Source organism: Kuraishia capsulata, genomic scaffold (genome assembly GCF_000576695.1).
Source record: "Kuraishia capsulata CBS 1993 genomic scaffold, Kuraishia_capsulata_scaffold_4, whole genome shotgun sequence".
Classification (NCBI taxonomy): Eukaryota; Fungi; Ascomycota; class Pichiomycetes; order Pichiales; family Pichiaceae; genus Kuraishia; species Kuraishia capsulata.
This window is the reverse complement of record NW_019172953.1, coordinates 352,473-367,925: the sequence shown is the minus strand read 5'-3', so window position 1 is coordinate 367,925 and position 15,453 is coordinate 352,473. Positions and strand designations below refer to the sequence as shown.

The 15,453-nt window shown below is 47.2% G+C and overlaps 10 protein-coding genes across 10 annotated transcripts; 3 read left to right on the top strand and 7 right to left on the bottom strand.

Moving 5' to 3' along the window:
* Positions 1-103: 103 nt before the first annotated feature.
* On the top strand, positions 104-907 carry KUCA_T00003312001 (uncharacterized protein; the record flags this gene model as incomplete). Its single annotated transcript, XM_022601714.1, has 1 exon — positions 104-907. The coding sequence occupies one exon, from the start codon at positions 104-106 to the stop codon at positions 905-907; it is 804 nt and encodes a 267-aa protein (XP_022459329.1).
* A 149-nt stretch (positions 908-1,056) lies between these two features.
* On the bottom strand, positions 1,057-2,550 carry KUCA_T00003311001 (uncharacterized protein; the record flags this gene model as incomplete). Its single annotated transcript, XM_022601713.1, has 1 exon — positions 1,057-2,550. The coding sequence occupies one exon, from the start codon at positions 2,548-2,550 to the stop codon at positions 1,057-1,059; it is 1,494 nt and encodes a 497-aa protein (XP_022459328.1).
* Positions 2,551-3,306: 756 nt separating this feature from the next.
* KUCA_T00003310001 (uncharacterized protein) lies at positions 3,307-3,591 on the bottom strand (the record flags this gene model as incomplete). The annotated part of the gene is made up of 2 exons (XM_022601712.1): positions 3,307-3,374; positions 3,432-3,591. The coding sequence occupies 2 exons, from the start codon at positions 3,589-3,591 to the stop codon at positions 3,307-3,309; spliced, it is 228 nt and encodes a 75-aa protein (XP_022459327.1).
* Positions 3,592-3,848: 257 nt separating this feature from the next.
* On the bottom strand, positions 3,849-5,438 carry KUCA_T00003309001 (uncharacterized protein; the record flags this gene model as incomplete). Its single annotated transcript, XM_022601711.1, has 1 exon — positions 3,849-5,438. The coding sequence occupies one exon, from the start codon at positions 5,436-5,438 to the stop codon at positions 3,849-3,851; it is 1,590 nt and encodes a 529-aa protein (XP_022459326.1).
* Positions 5,439-5,793: 355 nt separating this feature from the next.
* On the top strand, positions 5,794-6,906 carry KUCA_T00003308001 (uncharacterized protein; the record flags this gene model as incomplete). The annotated part of the gene is made up of 1 exon (XM_022601710.1): positions 5,794-6,906. The coding sequence occupies one exon, from the start codon at positions 5,794-5,796 to the stop codon at positions 6,904-6,906; it is 1,113 nt and encodes a 370-aa protein (XP_022459325.1).
* Positions 6,907-6,972: 66 nt separating this feature from the next.
* On the bottom strand, positions 6,973-7,845 carry KUCA_T00003307001 (uncharacterized protein; the record flags this gene model as incomplete). Its single annotated transcript, XM_022601709.1, has 1 exon — positions 6,973-7,845. One exon carries the CDS (start codon positions 7,843-7,845, stop codon positions 6,973-6,975), a length of 873 nt encoding a protein of 290 aa, XP_022459324.1.
* A 782-nt stretch (positions 7,846-8,627) lies between these two features.
* KUCA_T00003306001 (uncharacterized protein) lies at positions 8,628-9,194 on the bottom strand (the record flags this gene model as incomplete). Its single annotated transcript, XM_022601707.1, has 1 exon — positions 8,628-9,194. The coding sequence occupies one exon, from the start codon at positions 9,192-9,194 to the stop codon at positions 8,628-8,630; it is 567 nt and encodes a 188-aa protein (XP_022459323.1).
* Positions 9,195-10,494: 1,300 nt separating this feature from the next.
* KUCA_T00003305001 (uncharacterized protein) lies at positions 10,495-11,286 on the bottom strand (the record flags this gene model as incomplete). Its single annotated transcript, XM_022601706.1, has 1 exon — positions 10,495-11,286. The coding sequence occupies one exon, from the start codon at positions 11,284-11,286 to the stop codon at positions 10,495-10,497; it is 792 nt and encodes a 263-aa protein (XP_022459322.1).
* A 1,167-nt stretch (positions 11,287-12,453) lies between these two features.
* KUCA_T00003304001 (uncharacterized protein) lies at positions 12,454-13,086 on the top strand (the record flags this gene model as incomplete). The annotated part of the gene is made up of 1 exon (XM_022601705.1): positions 12,454-13,086. One exon carries the CDS (start codon positions 12,454-12,456, stop codon positions 13,084-13,086), a length of 633 nt encoding a protein of 210 aa, XP_022459321.1.
* Positions 13,087-13,170: 84 nt separating this feature from the next.
* On the bottom strand, positions 13,171-15,450 carry KUCA_T00003303001 (uncharacterized protein; the record flags this gene model as incomplete). The annotated part of the gene is made up of 1 exon (XM_022601704.1): positions 13,171-15,450. The coding sequence occupies one exon, from the start codon at positions 15,448-15,450 to the stop codon at positions 13,171-13,173; it is 2,280 nt and encodes a 759-aa protein (XP_022459320.1).
* Positions 15,451-15,453: the final 3 nt, after the last annotated feature.

Genomic DNA, 15,453 nt, shown 5'->3' with positions numbered 1-15,453 from the left:
CACAAGCTTGGATGCTATATATGGGTATGGATTCCGAGACACCCGGATGTTTCTGGTTTTTCTTTCTTTAATCATAGAATATTGAAATTTCTTACACACTGCAATGGTCGAAATCAACGTCAACGGAAAAGTAGCCGTCGTTACTGGTGGTTCGAGAGGCTTGGGTCTACAATGTGCAGAGATACTCATAGCAAACGGTGCTTCCAAGGTATTTGTTTCCTCGAGAGGTGCCGCAGCATGCGAAGAAGCAGCGAAAAGTCTTAATGAGCTCGCCAAAGCAGAGGGACAGAAAGGTGTTGCTTACGGAATTGCAGCCGATGTTTCTGGGGAAAAAGGTGCTAGACATCTACTAGCTGAGGTCAGCAAGCTCACCGACAAGGTGGACATTCTGATCGCCAATGCAGGCGCAAGTTGGGGAGCTCCTTTTGAAAAACACCCTGAGGCAGCCCTCCACAAAGTCCTGAATCTCAATGTGATTGGTGTATTTTTATGCATCCAAGCGTTTGCACCGCTATTGGAGCATTCTGGCTCCGACGAAGACCCATCGAGGGTTTTGATTATGGCATCTGTTGCGGGTTTGAACACAAACTTCCCGGGAGGTGCCTATGGATATTTGTCATCCAAGGCTGCAGTTATTCATCTTGGTAAGGTTCTTGCGACCGAACTCGGCCCGAAGAACATAACGGTGAACAGTCTAGCTCCAGGCTTCTTCCCATCCAAAATGTCCGGTGGTCTTTTGAAAAGTATAGGCGAGTCGATGGTTGCTGCCAACCCACGAAAGAGATTAGGTGAGAAACAGGACATCCAGAACTTGACTCTGTTCCTTTGCTCAAAACAGGCAAGTTATATCAACGGTGCTGTTATACCGCTTGACGGAGGGGCTCATCTTGCGGCTTCCAAGTTGTAGGTATTTGTGACTACATACTTTACCTGGTTAAGACATTTGAGTTACACAATCGTAGACTATATGTATAACCATGAATACAAACCGTTGAACTCATAAAGCTCCTTGAGAACCGCGATTTCAACCATGTCAACGTTCTTTTTTTTCAATGCTCAATCCCTCGATCCCCTGTAGCCTCCGCGCGAACCACGGCCTCTGGGGCCTCCTCTAGGTGGTCCGCCTCGGCTTGCTCGACCGCCTCTTACTGGCTTTGGGTTGGCATGAATTTTGCCCTCGTCATCGTCATGAAACTCATCAGACGCATACCTGTATCCAAAGTCAAAACCCTTGGAATGACACTGCATCGCAACCTCCCCTTTGCTCAAGCCCAGAACCAGCGTACCGTAGTGAAGATCACACAGATTGAAATGCCACGAGTTTTGGAATGCTATATAGTAAAGATCGTTGAGCTGCCTGATTATGGAGATCAGCTCCTTTGATTTGGGGCCAGTGGCACCTGATTTGCCGTTGCCGATATCCGCATCAGAGTCATAGTCAGGCCTCACTAATGCCAATGGTAAGATCTCACCAGCTCCCTTTGTAGAAACGGGAATTTTGTCGAAAACTTCGAGGGCAAGCTCAAGATATGCTAGTAAATTGGGGTCTTCTGACTTGAACAGCAATTCCTCGTATTTCTGCTGAATGTTCTTCCAGATACATGCCAGCTTGGTCCTTGCTTCGTTGAACTTGATTTTGAAAGCCTCGAAACTGGGGTTGATGGAAAGCTCATTGTATGAGGAGGTATACTTGAAATGTAACGAATTCGAGATAGTGTAGTCCATCTTGAAGAAGATCGAAAGATGCTCGAGTAGCGGCTCACGAGTCGGCGATTGGTGAGTAATGAAAATTTTTATGGCCTTTTCGTAGGCCTCCGGGTACCTAGTTGAATAATCTGACAGTGTCTGAATTAGTCGACCTAACTGCAGGATAGTTATCCATAGGTTTCCCGGATCACCAGAAACATCAACCACACCAGGCTTGAGGATTCCGTCTTCCCTGATCTCTTTAGGATCAAACTGTGTGCCCTGGTGAAACAACTTGTGGTACGAGAGAGAGCCTCCCAGACCAGCAAGGAGGATCGTTTCGCCGGATTTTGCCCTCACCGTATGGAAAGTTGAATCGTCCAGAATGAACAAATTGGGCACTGTATACACATCATGCTTGAACTTGTTGATCACCAGAGAGTCCTCGCACATTCCATAAATGGTATAGACTGGAACATCGAGCTTCAGTTCTCTGGACAACAGTTTGTGGAGCTCCGATATCTGCTGGTCACGCAGCAGCGACTTGAGGTTCTCGTTGTCTGATGAGAAATGCTCCACATTATCACCAGTCACCTTACTCAGTTTTGAGATTTTTATTATGAGATCCTCGGATAAAAGTGGCGAGAATTCCACGATGTGTCTCAAATAGGACTCATGAATCCTCATCACGCTTCCCTCGTCCAGAAACCCAAAGTTACCAGTATGGACTATCAGATCAGCATTGTACTCAGAAGCCAGAATATTGAGCTTAGAAAGCTCTCCTCGGATATCTGCAATGAAAAGTATCCGTAGATTGTTTTTTTGCACCATGAACGGCTGGCTGCTCGCCGCGGTGGATGCCATTGTCCTGGGTTCTTGGTTCTGCTCCGAGTCCCTGTCCAACTTGTAATAGGACTCACGAACTGAGTCTTGAAAAGTGTGCTATCGAAAAATCGATCAAATATTGATCACGACAACAAAAGCCTCGAATTATCAGGCTTGAACAGGTTTTTTTTGCGTTCAATGACGGTTGAAAATGGGATTTAGAGTGCCTTTCTGCTGCGTGCAAGTAAGATTGGGACCATCACACTTTGGTACAAGGGGCCAGGGCTCCCAACTGCCATAGGAACCAGGGAACATAGAAAACAAAAAAGGTGGAGAGTCAAAGGTGGTTCCATTTGTATGATTGGTGAAAAACGGAGAAGAGATTTGAACTGCGGCTGGGACGTTTTCTACGAAGGGATAATATCATGGTTACAGTTGTTTGGTAAGGATATCAGATGTAGGAGTGCGAACGGAGGGAAACATAGCAGAAAGATGACTTCGTCACGACGGAGTGATCTGAGAGAAATATGGTGAGCTGTGCTGCAAGATACTTAGAAGAATCTTTTGCAACATCATGGAAATGTAGATCGTCCAATATATTGTAGAGGTCACTCCATTTGAGGGTCCATGGCTCCACATTTTTCCAGTTTCCATCTTTGGTCCGCAATTCACGCTCCTTTCAAGTCTGTATTTCCGTTCCAATCCTTCTTAACCCCAACCAACTACACTCAAAGTGGCTCAAACAGAAACGTATTTTAAATCTGTTCTATGTCCCAACTTCCGGTTTCAAAGCTTCTATGCGTAATCTGTGTTCAATAAGATACCTGCACTTAGTGGTGTTCTTCGCCTGGGTGTTCCAGCGCCTGTCAAAGTTAGTAAATTGTTTCGAGTATGAATAAAAACCAGTTGGTTTTGTTCACTTACAAACCACACCTTGTAGTCGTGCTTGGCTCTGTAGAAGATCCAGCACCACATCGTTGCACCCAACGCCTTGGCAATTATGGCGTAGCTCTTTGGCACCTGGGGCACTGGGTTTGGGCCATGACGGATGTACTTGAAAGCGTGACCGTGCAAACTCATGTTGGTATTGTGATCAATAAGAGGTTGTGTCGTTCGTGTAGCGTTCTTTTATGAGGCCCTGCGATTTTCAAAGCGACGTTCTTCATTCGCTGGAGAAAGCGGTTTATACACGACCGACTGATTAAATAAGCAACGCATGCGGCTCATGCATGAATCGGAATTGGACAAATCTACACTAAGACACTTGCTATTGGGAGCGCTAGTAATTTCGGTATAAAGGTGATGTGATTGTAGTGCTACAAATGACTGTGAGTGTACTATTTTGTACCCAAAGCAAGGTCACCAGAGATCCATCTGTTGATCAGATCCAGAGAGTTCTCAGGCTGGTCGTAGGGAACCATGTGGCCAGCATCGAACACACGTGCAAACGTAAAGTTTTGGTAGTTCTTGACGTCACCAGCGTAGTTCAGGGAATCCAAAGTGTACCATGGGGTCAATGGAGCAGAGGCAAACTCATCCTTTCCACTCCATTCGAGAGCGGCAGACCAAGCAAAGTTGCCCAACCAGTTACAGATGAAATCCTTGTCACCAGCGTAAAGAAGTACAGGATAGCCCTTCTCAAGAAGTTCAGCCACATATTGCTCATGAGGCTTGTTCAGATCACCAGTGAAGGCGAAACGGAGTCCAACATCATCGTTGCAGCTGACGAACTTGTCGACCTGGACGCCCAAAGTTTCCATAACAGCCGGTTCATTGAGGTAACTTTCAATGTAAGAGAGTTCATCGTAACAGAGATCGTTGTCCCCGCACTTCTTGCGGATATCATAGACATTGAGACCAGTCTTTGCGTATGGTTCCATGAGTTTGTTGCAGTATAAGCCTGCTGGGACACAGGTAATTCTGGACTCGAACTCATCGCAGGCCTCGGAGAGAACCTGGCAACGGGCAGCAACTTCGTCCATTTCATCGCACTCAGCATCGGTGATCACCTGAGGGTACCCACCTTCACCACATGCCATAGGTCTGTAGTAGTTGTTCTGGATGAGAGCGTTGGTAATTCCGTTACCGACCATAATAGAGGTCAGTTCAAACGAACGCGAGGCTTGGTTGATGATCTCAGAAGCAAACTTAGGAACGTAATGGCCTCCGTACGACTCACCAGCAATGTGAAATGGAAGCTTGGTCAAATGAGGGAACTTCTGGAAGAATAGTTCCAAGAAGACATAGACATCCTTGGCCGCAGCTGCTGTCGACGAAACGGTCTTTGATGAATACGAGTAACCAACTCCAACAGGTTGTTCAAGGAAGATCACAGAGGCATTGGAGTTCCAAGCATAAGGGTTGAAGACTGGTTTGAGGTCTGGACCAATCGACGAAGGCCCAAGCTCAAAAAATAGTCCTGTCATTGATGAACATCCTGGTCCTCCGTTCAACCACAGAATGACTGGGTCGTTGGCAGGATCGTTTCTTGATTCAAAGAACCACGAGAAGAAATGCTTGTCCTCAGCCTCAACATCCAGATAACCCGCCCATTGAGCCACTGTGTCGATTCCAAGCGCTTCTGGACCGGATTTTTGCATTCTCAACTGGTAACCCTCAAAGGTGGGGTTGGTGATGTGCTGCCATCCCTTGAGAGCTTCCTTTCCAGCTTCCATGGCAGTAGCAGCATTGGAAGGAAACTGCATAGCCGGACTAGATCCCTCTTCAAAACGCTCGAAAACACGTTTCAGCTCCTCCTCGGAGTAGTTTTCGCCAATGGCTTCCCACGCCAGTCTGAGCTCTTGGTGGAGCTTAGCGCCGCCAACCAGGGACTCAAAGCCGAGGTGTTTCTGGACATTGTCGAATAAATTCCAGGAATAAGCGCCGGAAAGAAGAGATCCGACGGATAAAAGTGTTGATATCTTCATTTTTTGCAAAACAACGTTCTACAATATTGTAACGAAAAGAAGGGGGGCAAAAGACCAGGATAAACAGATAAGCTTTGATAAAGGCTTGCCCGATAGAGCCTCACGACTAGACGGCATCCTGAATTTGGAGGGGATTTTACTCTTTTCGGACATTTGGTATCCACACGAGAAATTTCACTTTTCAACATGGTAGTGTTCAGACTAATAATCCTCGGTGTTAGCGTTGCCGCGTTGCGTGTCCTGATATTTGTAATACGCAACTGTTCTTACAACTGATCCGAAATCGCCGCCGTTCGCTGTACACTTTGAATTTTCTGGCATTAAAAGTCTTGAACTATTTCCAAGTATTTGCACAATGTTCCACCGAAGTTACTCCATTGTGGCCCTTCTGGTTCTGCTGCTGTCTTCCTTCGTCTTCGGAGAGGTGCTGGAGCTGACCGATAAGACGTTTGATGACGTGGTTCTCAAGTCCGGCAAAACCACGTTTGTGAAGTTCTACGCAACTTGGTGCTCACACTGTAAGCGGATGCAACCAGCATTTGAGGAGTTGAGCGATTCTTTTGCTAAGAACAGTGGGATCCAAGTGGCACAGATCGACGCCGATACCTACTCCAAGATTGGAAAAAGATACGACATCGATGGTTTCCCCACAATGAAACTGTTCACTGCCAAAGACCCCAAGAATCCTGTGGAATACTCTGGGGGCCGTGATTTCACTAGCATGTCAAACTTTGTTGCATCGCACAGTGGTGTAAAACCACCAAAGGCCGAGACCAAGATCACGTTGTTAGATGACCACACATTCGACGATGCTGTGGCCAAGTCTGACGTGTTTGTGGTGCTTACAGCTTCCTGGTGTACTCACTGCAAGAACTTGCATCCTGCATGGGAAAAATTGGCTAAGGTGTTTGAAGCAGACAAGGATAGAATCGTCATTGCGGAGGTGACGACTACAGAATCGCCCTCGGACGAGCTCAAAAGACGTTATGACGTTAAGGGGTTCCCAACAATTTTGTATTTCCATAAGGGAGATACCACCAAGCCAATAGAATACGAGGGCGGGCGTACTTTTGCGGAGCTGGTTGGCTTCGTGAACATCAAGACTGACCTATTCCGTGACCAGAACGGCCAATTGACTTCCAAAGCAGCTATTGTACCGGAAGTGAGCGATCTGGCCTCGTCATTGCTTTCTGCATCCGAGTCTGAGAGACAGAGCATCGTTGATGCCATTGCGAAGGAGCTTGTCACTGCCAGAAGAGTGGATCCTTGGGTCAAGAATTACTATGTCAAGGTGATCACCAAAATAGCCAACGGCGAAGCCGATTTCATCTCGAGAGAGTCTTCAAGACTGTCCAAAATCCTGGCCCAAAGCGGCAACATTGCCCAAAGCAAGCTCGATACGATGCAGAAGAGACTCAACATTTTGAGTACATTCCTCCCAGAAAAGATTGTTCACCAAGACCTTTGAAGATTACATATGGAAGACAATACTAATGCCGGTGCCTAAAATAAGTTGATTGTAGTTTATTTGGTGCTACCACTTCACTGGACTGAACCTCTGTGCCAGTCGCAAATATTCAGGCCAGACCTTTCCCCCTCCGAGGATGGTTTCGGATATTATTGCCTTGCAGTTTGTAGGACGGCATCTTGCAAACCACACGTTCTCGCCTGAGCGCAGGTAGATGAGTAGATTGGCTGCGAACTTATGTCCCCCAACGTGGTTGATGAATGCCACCGTCACTCCTCCCGGTCTATCATCTCCGAAATCGCGCAAGAGATCGCGATCCCGTAAATCTATATCCATCTCCTTCTTCATGAGCGGCGCAGTTATTCCACAGCGCTTATCACGTGTTCTATGGGAGCACAGAAATACGTATGCATGGGAAGGGTCAACTGCTATCTCAACACCACCCAGCTCTTTGGGCAGTGAAATTTTGCCTTTCTCGGCAAGTTTAAGCTTTGGAACAAGCTCAGACATCACATCGCCAATTTGGCCGTTTGGACAGCCCTTAACCCAGACGAAATAGGGTAGAATCAAGACGTCCCCAGTAAGATTCTCGTGATCATGATTGGGAAGGGACGAGCAACTAACCTTGATAGTGCCCCCAGCAACTCGGGAGTTATTAGAAGCCCACTGACTAAGATGATTTTCTAGCGAAAGAGGCGTATCGGTGGCGTCGTGCTGCCAGTCTGTCTTTCCCGTAGACACTAGACAATGTAAGGCATACGGCTTAGTTGACATCCATAGATCAGCAGTAGCATCGGCCCCTTTGACCTCTGCACTATTGGGAAACTTTGTGTGACATTCACTGGCAAGGCATTCTGCCTTGCACTCTGCAATGGGAAGGATCTCTGCGATCTCTTTGGTGTGATCCTTGGACCCCAGTATGTTCTTGAAGAAGCTCATGGCTGTGCACGTGGTTTGAAGGCACCGGTGTTCCGACTATTCCAGTTGTCAGTTATGGCAACAGAGAAGAACAGGCGCGTCTTAAGTATCTGTTCCGTTGGTAAATCTATGGTCGAAGTTCGTCTTTCTCAGTAAAAGCGCTCGGCGTTAAAGCTTTGCGAGACCGGTGAATTGACTGAAATGGGAAGTTTTACTCGAGCGATGAGTCGTGCACAGGAGAATTACAAATCCCGAAATCTGGGTTCTCGATGTGGGCTTTTGCATAGTTTACACGCACCGAATGCTTAGAGATCGCGTCGCGAATATGGTTGAGACGGTTGCAAAAGAATACACCGGTCTCGACCAACGAGGTGATTTTCGAATGTCGGATGAGCTGGTAAGAAAAAGGCATAGAAGTGACGAACCCTGCATTTGAAGTTTCATGAGGATGAGGATGACTTTGAAGGGAAGGACCGAAGTTGAAGGTGATTTTACCCAGCTTTAATGTCAAGCAACTGCAACAAAGAAACCACAGAGAAGGTTTCAGTAGACGTTTGAGCAATCGAACAAATCCTAGCAAAGCTTTCGTCGTGGATCAGTAGATCAAAGCAATGCATCAGCCATAACATCAGTTCCGACGGTCCTATCGACTACAGCTACAACTCCAGTTGAATAGTACTGAAAAGGTTCACCTCTACATTCAATTTTGAGCAAGTCTCGATTAGCCTATAAATTTTTTATTTGTAGCACCAAGTCGTCTCGTCATCTAATTAGCAAACGGGTATAACTAAGGTGTCACTAACTTAGAAGAGCAAGAAAGCCAAAGAACCGAGACCGACAACGGCGGCACCAGCCTTCAAGCTGTTAGCAGCACCCTCGTAAGCAGAAACGGTTGGGCTGGTGTAGTTGGAGCCAGACGAGGTAGAGGAAGTCACGGTGGCTGGGCAGTAGGTAGTGGTGATGGTCTCAACACCAGCCTCGGAACCGGTACCGGTGGTCAAGGTGAGGGTCTCGGTGATGTAAGCGTACTCGGTGGAGGTGCTGTCACCGGAAACAGTCACATCGGATCCAGAAAGGGTGACATCTTCGTAGGTGGTTCCCTCAGCACTCGAGGAGGTGGCAACAGCCTCAACGCCCGAAGAAGTGGCGGTCAATGGGCAGTAGGTGGTGTACTCAGTGACGACACCGTTCTCGGTGGTGGTCAAGGTAGACACCAAAGCGGCAGAGGTGGTGGTGGCACAAGCATTGTCGGAACAAGAGGTGATGGTCACAACGGTGGTGGACTGGTTGTCAACGACAACAGTGGTGTTAGCGTAAGCAGCGGCAACGGCGGCCAAGGCAGAGCCAGCGACGAGAGACTTGATTTGCATTTTGGTAAGTGAGTGTAGTAGTTGGAGTTATGAAAACAAAAAGAGCCAGGAAAGGTTGTATTGAGGGGGATCACCCGATATATATACGCATTCTGTGTGGTTTGGTACTACCTAAAAAAAGACAACAGACTTCCGGCGCAACGCCTCTCAGTAAAGGAGTTTTTCACCGTGTTTGTTTTGGTTTCGCGACGCGGTTCACGGAGATGCATCATGCGCGTTCCTCGAGGCGCATTAATGCGGTCCAATTCCGGGGGATATTCGAGGTTCTTTCCGACCGTGAATGCCAGCTATTGTTTCCGGAATTGAATTGGGGGCTCTATGCTTAGTGGGCTTGGAAGGGCTTTTTTTCAAGAAAAAGGAGAAGAATGTAGATATTTGAGAGTGAATTCTAAGCATAAAGTTACAGCTTGTTTGAATATGGTCCTTGTATCATGATGGCCTGAGTGCAAGAAAGTTCTCGAACGTTGCACCGGCATCTGAGAATGCGACCGGTCGGAATACAAAGGAACCGCGTGCACAGATGTCTGGCATCGGTGTTGCTTTGAATAACAAATGGCTTCAGAAATAAGCTTTCTATTGGCCCATCGATGGACAATTGTATCCAGTACGACGTTTACGAAGAAACTCTGATTTACACCGTCCACTTAGTCCAGCGCGCATGGGTAGCTCTGCCAAGGCTTAATTTGCACTGTCCATGACTTCAGACGAGGTTCCGGCCCGACCAGGGCTGATCTGAGAAAACCAGTTCACAGACACGACCCAACAGTCAATTGCAGGAATGATACAAGGTTCTTTTCATGACTGGTGGGTGAGCATCATGCATTTTCAGTGGAAACAGGCGCGGTTTGGTAGTGTCTTGGCAAAATGTGGCTTGACAAAGACGGAAGACAGAGCTCGTAACCAAGAAGATAGTGATAATCTAACGAAACATAATGGAGTAGTTTAGCCTACTGGTAAAAGAAGCTGACAAAAACGGCACAGGATTGCAGAACCGTAGTAGATTTAATGTTCGCACGAGTCGTATAGCAACGCGAGGAAGTGCGCAGCAAGCTGCGTGGAAGAGCTTATCCCGACCAAATCTACAAACTTTGCTACTCGGTTCCCTTTACACTGATTTTTTGTGATCCTTGGATACGCTATGTAAGGCGAATACCGGGGGGACTAATAAAAGAGCATCGTTGATAAATCGTGAAACTGCAAGAATGCGGAGAGATCATTGAAGGCGGAGGCGATAGAGGTGAGACAAGAGACAGTCTCTCTGAGAACCAGTCTCGGAAGATGATTTTGGGAGCGTAATAATTCAAGAATCTTTGCCAAACTTGGGCAAGTTGAATGGTTTGATGGTGAGGTAGGCGTTCTGTGGATTGGCCACACCGGCGTAGGCGTTGTACCAAGCGATAAACGCCGTAATCACGCCAAAGACACCACCAGCACGGGTGCATCCCACAGATGGTGCAAGATAGCCCAGAGAAAGCAGCAAGAATGTGATATCCAGGAAAACAAAGAGGCCGAAGAAGGGCACCGTGGATTTCACTGTCACTAGACAAAGCATGAAGGTGAAGATGGTCCAACCCAGGAGGTAGAAACCAAGCGCATTGTCAAGCTCTGTAGGGTCTTCATAGGCACTTGCTATGTTGAACCAAGGGATGAAAATAGCACCAAAGGACATCCAGAAGCCTCCGAAGGAACCCAGTGCTAAAGCACCAAAGGTGTTTTCAAGTGCGAGCTCCCACATACCAGCCAGCAGTTGAACCAGACCACCGTAGAACATGGAAAGTCCAATCACAACGTTGGGAGTAGACACTCCCATTGCCTTCGCATTTATCAGCGATAGCACGAAGGTCGTGAGGGCAAAAGCGGACAACCCCAGTGGAGCTGGGTTACCAAATTTGTGGGTAGAAGGTGCAGAAAGACCGGGGTTCAAAGTACCACCGAAGGCCTGCAACAGGTCTCTTCTGTAGAACTTTTGGTTTCCAAAATGAACAAACTCGCCGTCGTCGGAGGTGTGTATCTTCGCGACGACGTGCTCGCCGAAGTTTGTGTCCGACGAGTGGTCGTCGTTCTGGAGTTGTTTTTCGATATCGTCAGGCATTGTGGAAAGAAGCTGCAGTAAGTTTTAATAATCAAGGATCCAAATCCAAAATTTTCAAGCAGTCAAGAGATCGCAGTTCGAGAGTCAACTAGTCAAAAAATTGAGCAGTCCAGAATTAAAAATCAGATGGTCAAAATTAACTGGTAAAAGAGACAAATAGTCGAATCGTCAAGTAGGCAATGTAATGGAGCCAATCGATGAACGAATCAAAAAATCAAAAAAGACCAGTCAGAGACTCAGATTGAAAATCAATTTACAGCATATGAATTACAGAAAAGCACCGATGAGGGAGCTGAACCCTTCTTATACTTAGACGCAGGAGCAGAACAATAGACAGCCGAGTGGGGAAGTATCGGCCTCCTCACGCAATCGGCGACGCCAAACAGTTCGATCTTTCCACAAGTAGCTATGTAAAACTGGTTAACTACCCGTTTTTAATGCACTCAATGACGGGGGAGGGGCACTACTCTGCAATGGGTGACCCAAATGCCCCTCTCCCGGAGGCTTGGAACCGGACTTTCTACCTTTTTTGAAACGCCCAGAGTCGACAGAAGCGATGTGGCACCCGTAGAAACGCCCGGATAAAGGGACCACCTGCAGAGCCAATGCTTGATTTAGGTTTAGTAATATTTATTGTCTTAATCCTTTGGAAAATTCTGGTTGCAGTGGTTGGGGGGGAGGTGGACGGAAGAAAGATCCTCGGCGAAAGTCCGAACGGCACCAAGACTCCGAGAATCCAGCTCCGCGGCTCCGGCTCCGCGACTCGTTTGGACCACTGGATGTGGTTGGTACTGCCTCCTGGAGTAAAAGCGTTGTTATAGCTTTATGGATCTGTATGGAGCTTTACCAGATCCAATACTGGGGGTACCTTTAAGCGGGGATACCCGGTTAAGTTTATGTACAGAATGGGATTTGCCATGGGTCCGCGATCATGACAGAAAGCGGGGCAACCACCGCACGCCTACCCCTCCCCCAAGTTTGGTCCGCTTTGGCGTATTAGCGGGGACACGAAGCCGTCCCGGTGCGGCAAATAATCAGAGCAGGCACACGACGTAGTGGTGTGCTTATCTCTTTACGGGGTTGATGATGGGTCTATAAATTGGCTGGCAGTCGGCTTCAGCAATATTCCTCCCAAATTGAATCAGAATCTCTTTGATCTTCGATTGAATGGTTTTTATGAAGATTCTCCCACTCATCTTCGCGCTTTTAGCGCTTCCCTCGTCTATCGCAACGGACAAATACCATGACTCCAAGACTGCAGCTTCCGTTTCCAGGACACTAATTCAACGCGAGTCTCTTGCAATGGTCAACACGGTGTATGAAGATGAGCTTCGAAAAGGGTATCCGGTGTCATTTGCAGAGTATTATGTCGATTGTGATCATACGGGTGAACCTATACTGCTAATGGTGGAGATGTCAACTAGCATGGTGAATATCAGAAAAAACTCATCAGTTTCTCTTAGTATCAAGGTGGGTGATCACGATCCTCATGATAAAGTGGACGACAAATATCCTGGGCGCGTTGCTGGCTCTATTGCTGGATCTCCAAGGGTTAGTTTACGCGGCCATCTTGAGCCATACCATCCAGACCCGATATGCCCGTTACGGTTTGCCAGGAAACACCCAGATTCCACTGTTTGGTTTCCTGGAAATGCCATTCATTCCACTAATTGGTATCGTTTTGTTGTTGAGGGTGTTTACTTCATTGGAGGGTTTGGGGATCGAGCTTATATTGGGGAGATTCCGGTTGAGGAGTACCTCGATGCGGAGCCGTTGGAATCAGGCATACTGCTGCAATGATACTGGGTGGTGATAAAAATTCGGCGAACTTCAGTAAAATTATACAAGCATCAGGACTCTGCTTTGCAACCCTTCACGGCTTTTTCACCTCAGCTTCAACAGCTTATTGAACTTCACAATTGAATGGTTCAAAATCTCAAGTTCTCCCAAGAATCTCACAATGTCATCATCTTCAAGGGACTCACGCAGTCCAGGAAGGTTCTGGCCCGAATAGCCATCATAACGACCACTCGCAAAAACAACATGTCTGAACCATGGCCTGTCTTTAAGACCAGGACCAAGGAACTGTTTTTCCAAATGCTTCAAATTCTCATTGGCCAATTTTATCTTGATCAATAGCTTGAACTTCTGAAATGCCGTAGAAGTTTGGTACTGTTCTCTGAGCTCAGCAAGATGGTATTGGTAGCCTTCACTCAGTCCAACCATTGCATGTATGTGACCAGACATAATTCCAATGAGTTTATGGAGTCTGTGAGTGTGATGACCACGCTTATACTCAGAATTCTTGTTAGTCCATTCCAATGGAACGTCCTTGATTGTGGACTCGTAGTAACTGGCAATCGCACGAGCGTACTCCAACACGTTGAATCTGATCACCTCATTCTCACTCATACCAAGAACGAGATGGCCCAAATACGCCGCCAGAGCTCTGTGTAGTTCAAAATTCGGATCAACAAAAGTATGCATCCAATGGTATGAATCGTAGTTCGAGTGATAATGATATACGGCATCGTTCTTTCCCGAATCAAAACCAATATCAAGACTTGGGATGCCAAGATGTTCCAAAAACACCGTGAAGTCAGAACCCGACCCAAGAACCTCGATTTCGGCATTGGTTGTGTTGATCAAGTGTTCATAAAGAGTCGTGTTAGGAAGCATTGGATAATCCACGAGTTTAGCACTTTCAAGTAGTAGTTCGTTCAACATTGGAGAGGCAGCTAGGCCAAGTTGAGATCCCGAGACACCAACATCAGTGTTGAAGTATGCTACCACCTTTCCACTGATCTCGTGAGAAAACTCCTCCCCAAACTCACTAGAACCCAACAGACCGTATTCCTCACCATCCCATGAGATAAATACCAAAGATCTAAGCGGTTTCCAATTAGGATATTTGGACTTGATTCCAGCTATTGCACGAATGGTCTCCAGCAAGACGGCAGACCCACTATTGGGGTCGCCAGCCCCACCTTTAATCCACGAATCTCTGTGGTTTCCAATAACAATCACTTCATCTTGCAACCAGCCATCAAGCTTGCCAATGACATTGTGAATAGGCTTGATAGTGTAGTTTTGAAGATTGTACAGGTTGAGCTGCAGGTTTGGATTGGGACCTGTGAAATACTCCACATCCGGAATTGCGCCCCCGAAACCTGGAATTTTTAATCCATGACCATTAAGGGACTCCAGAATTGGTTTCACCTCCCTATAGCTTATTGGCAGGGTCGGAATCGTGGGGATACCCTTGGGCTCACGTCTCTTGCAGCCAGGCTTGGAAGGGTATCCAGGAGTGGTTGGGTCTCCCGGAGCCAAATTCGACGATTTCAAGGAACCTCTCTCCACAGAACTAGGGTTTCTGGCAGGACCATTTGGATATGCCAGATATCCGTTTTCCTCTGTGATTCCGTGGTCTTGAGCTGGATCTGGGTACATCAACATCCCCACGAATCCAAGATCCTCGGCAAATTTCACCTTCAATCCACGGTATCCCCCACCATTACGAACTATTGCAATCTTTCCCTTTGTTTCCACACCCAATTCTACCAATTTGGCGAGATCCGCCTTGGAACCGAAATTGGCATACACGAAACCTGCAGTCACGTTTCCACTGGCTGAATAACCATGGAAAACAGGTATCGCATCCAGGTGAGTCGACGTTGGGTCTTCGGCAAGAATATCTTCTTCCAACATGGGCTTATGGAGAGTTTGGCCAGTTATTGTGTCAAACATCTTCAACGAGTGATCCAATGGGGTGTTCAAATACACCTCGTAATCGTTGACGGAGGCCTTCAGCCCATATTCCTCGAACTTATCGAAAGTAAACTGGACCAGCTCTGGGCCATCACCGGCAAGATGCGATTCGTTCGTATATCTTCTCAAGAACTCACCGGCATGGTTCTCCGAGAAGAGTGTCTCTTGGAAAGCATTCGTCACGTCTTCTAGAGAGTGCCATTTGGTAACGGCTAAAAACTTTTGATGAACGTAGCGAGGCACCAAAGTGGCTGGAATGGCTAACAGTGACATCCCGAACAGAGAAATAAGCAAAAATCTGAAGCAGCGAGACCTGTCGTAGTGCCTGCGTTGCCTGCGGACAATCCGCACCTGAAAGCTGTCCTGGCCAACCAGGGGGTCTGTCTCGGCGGTCATTGA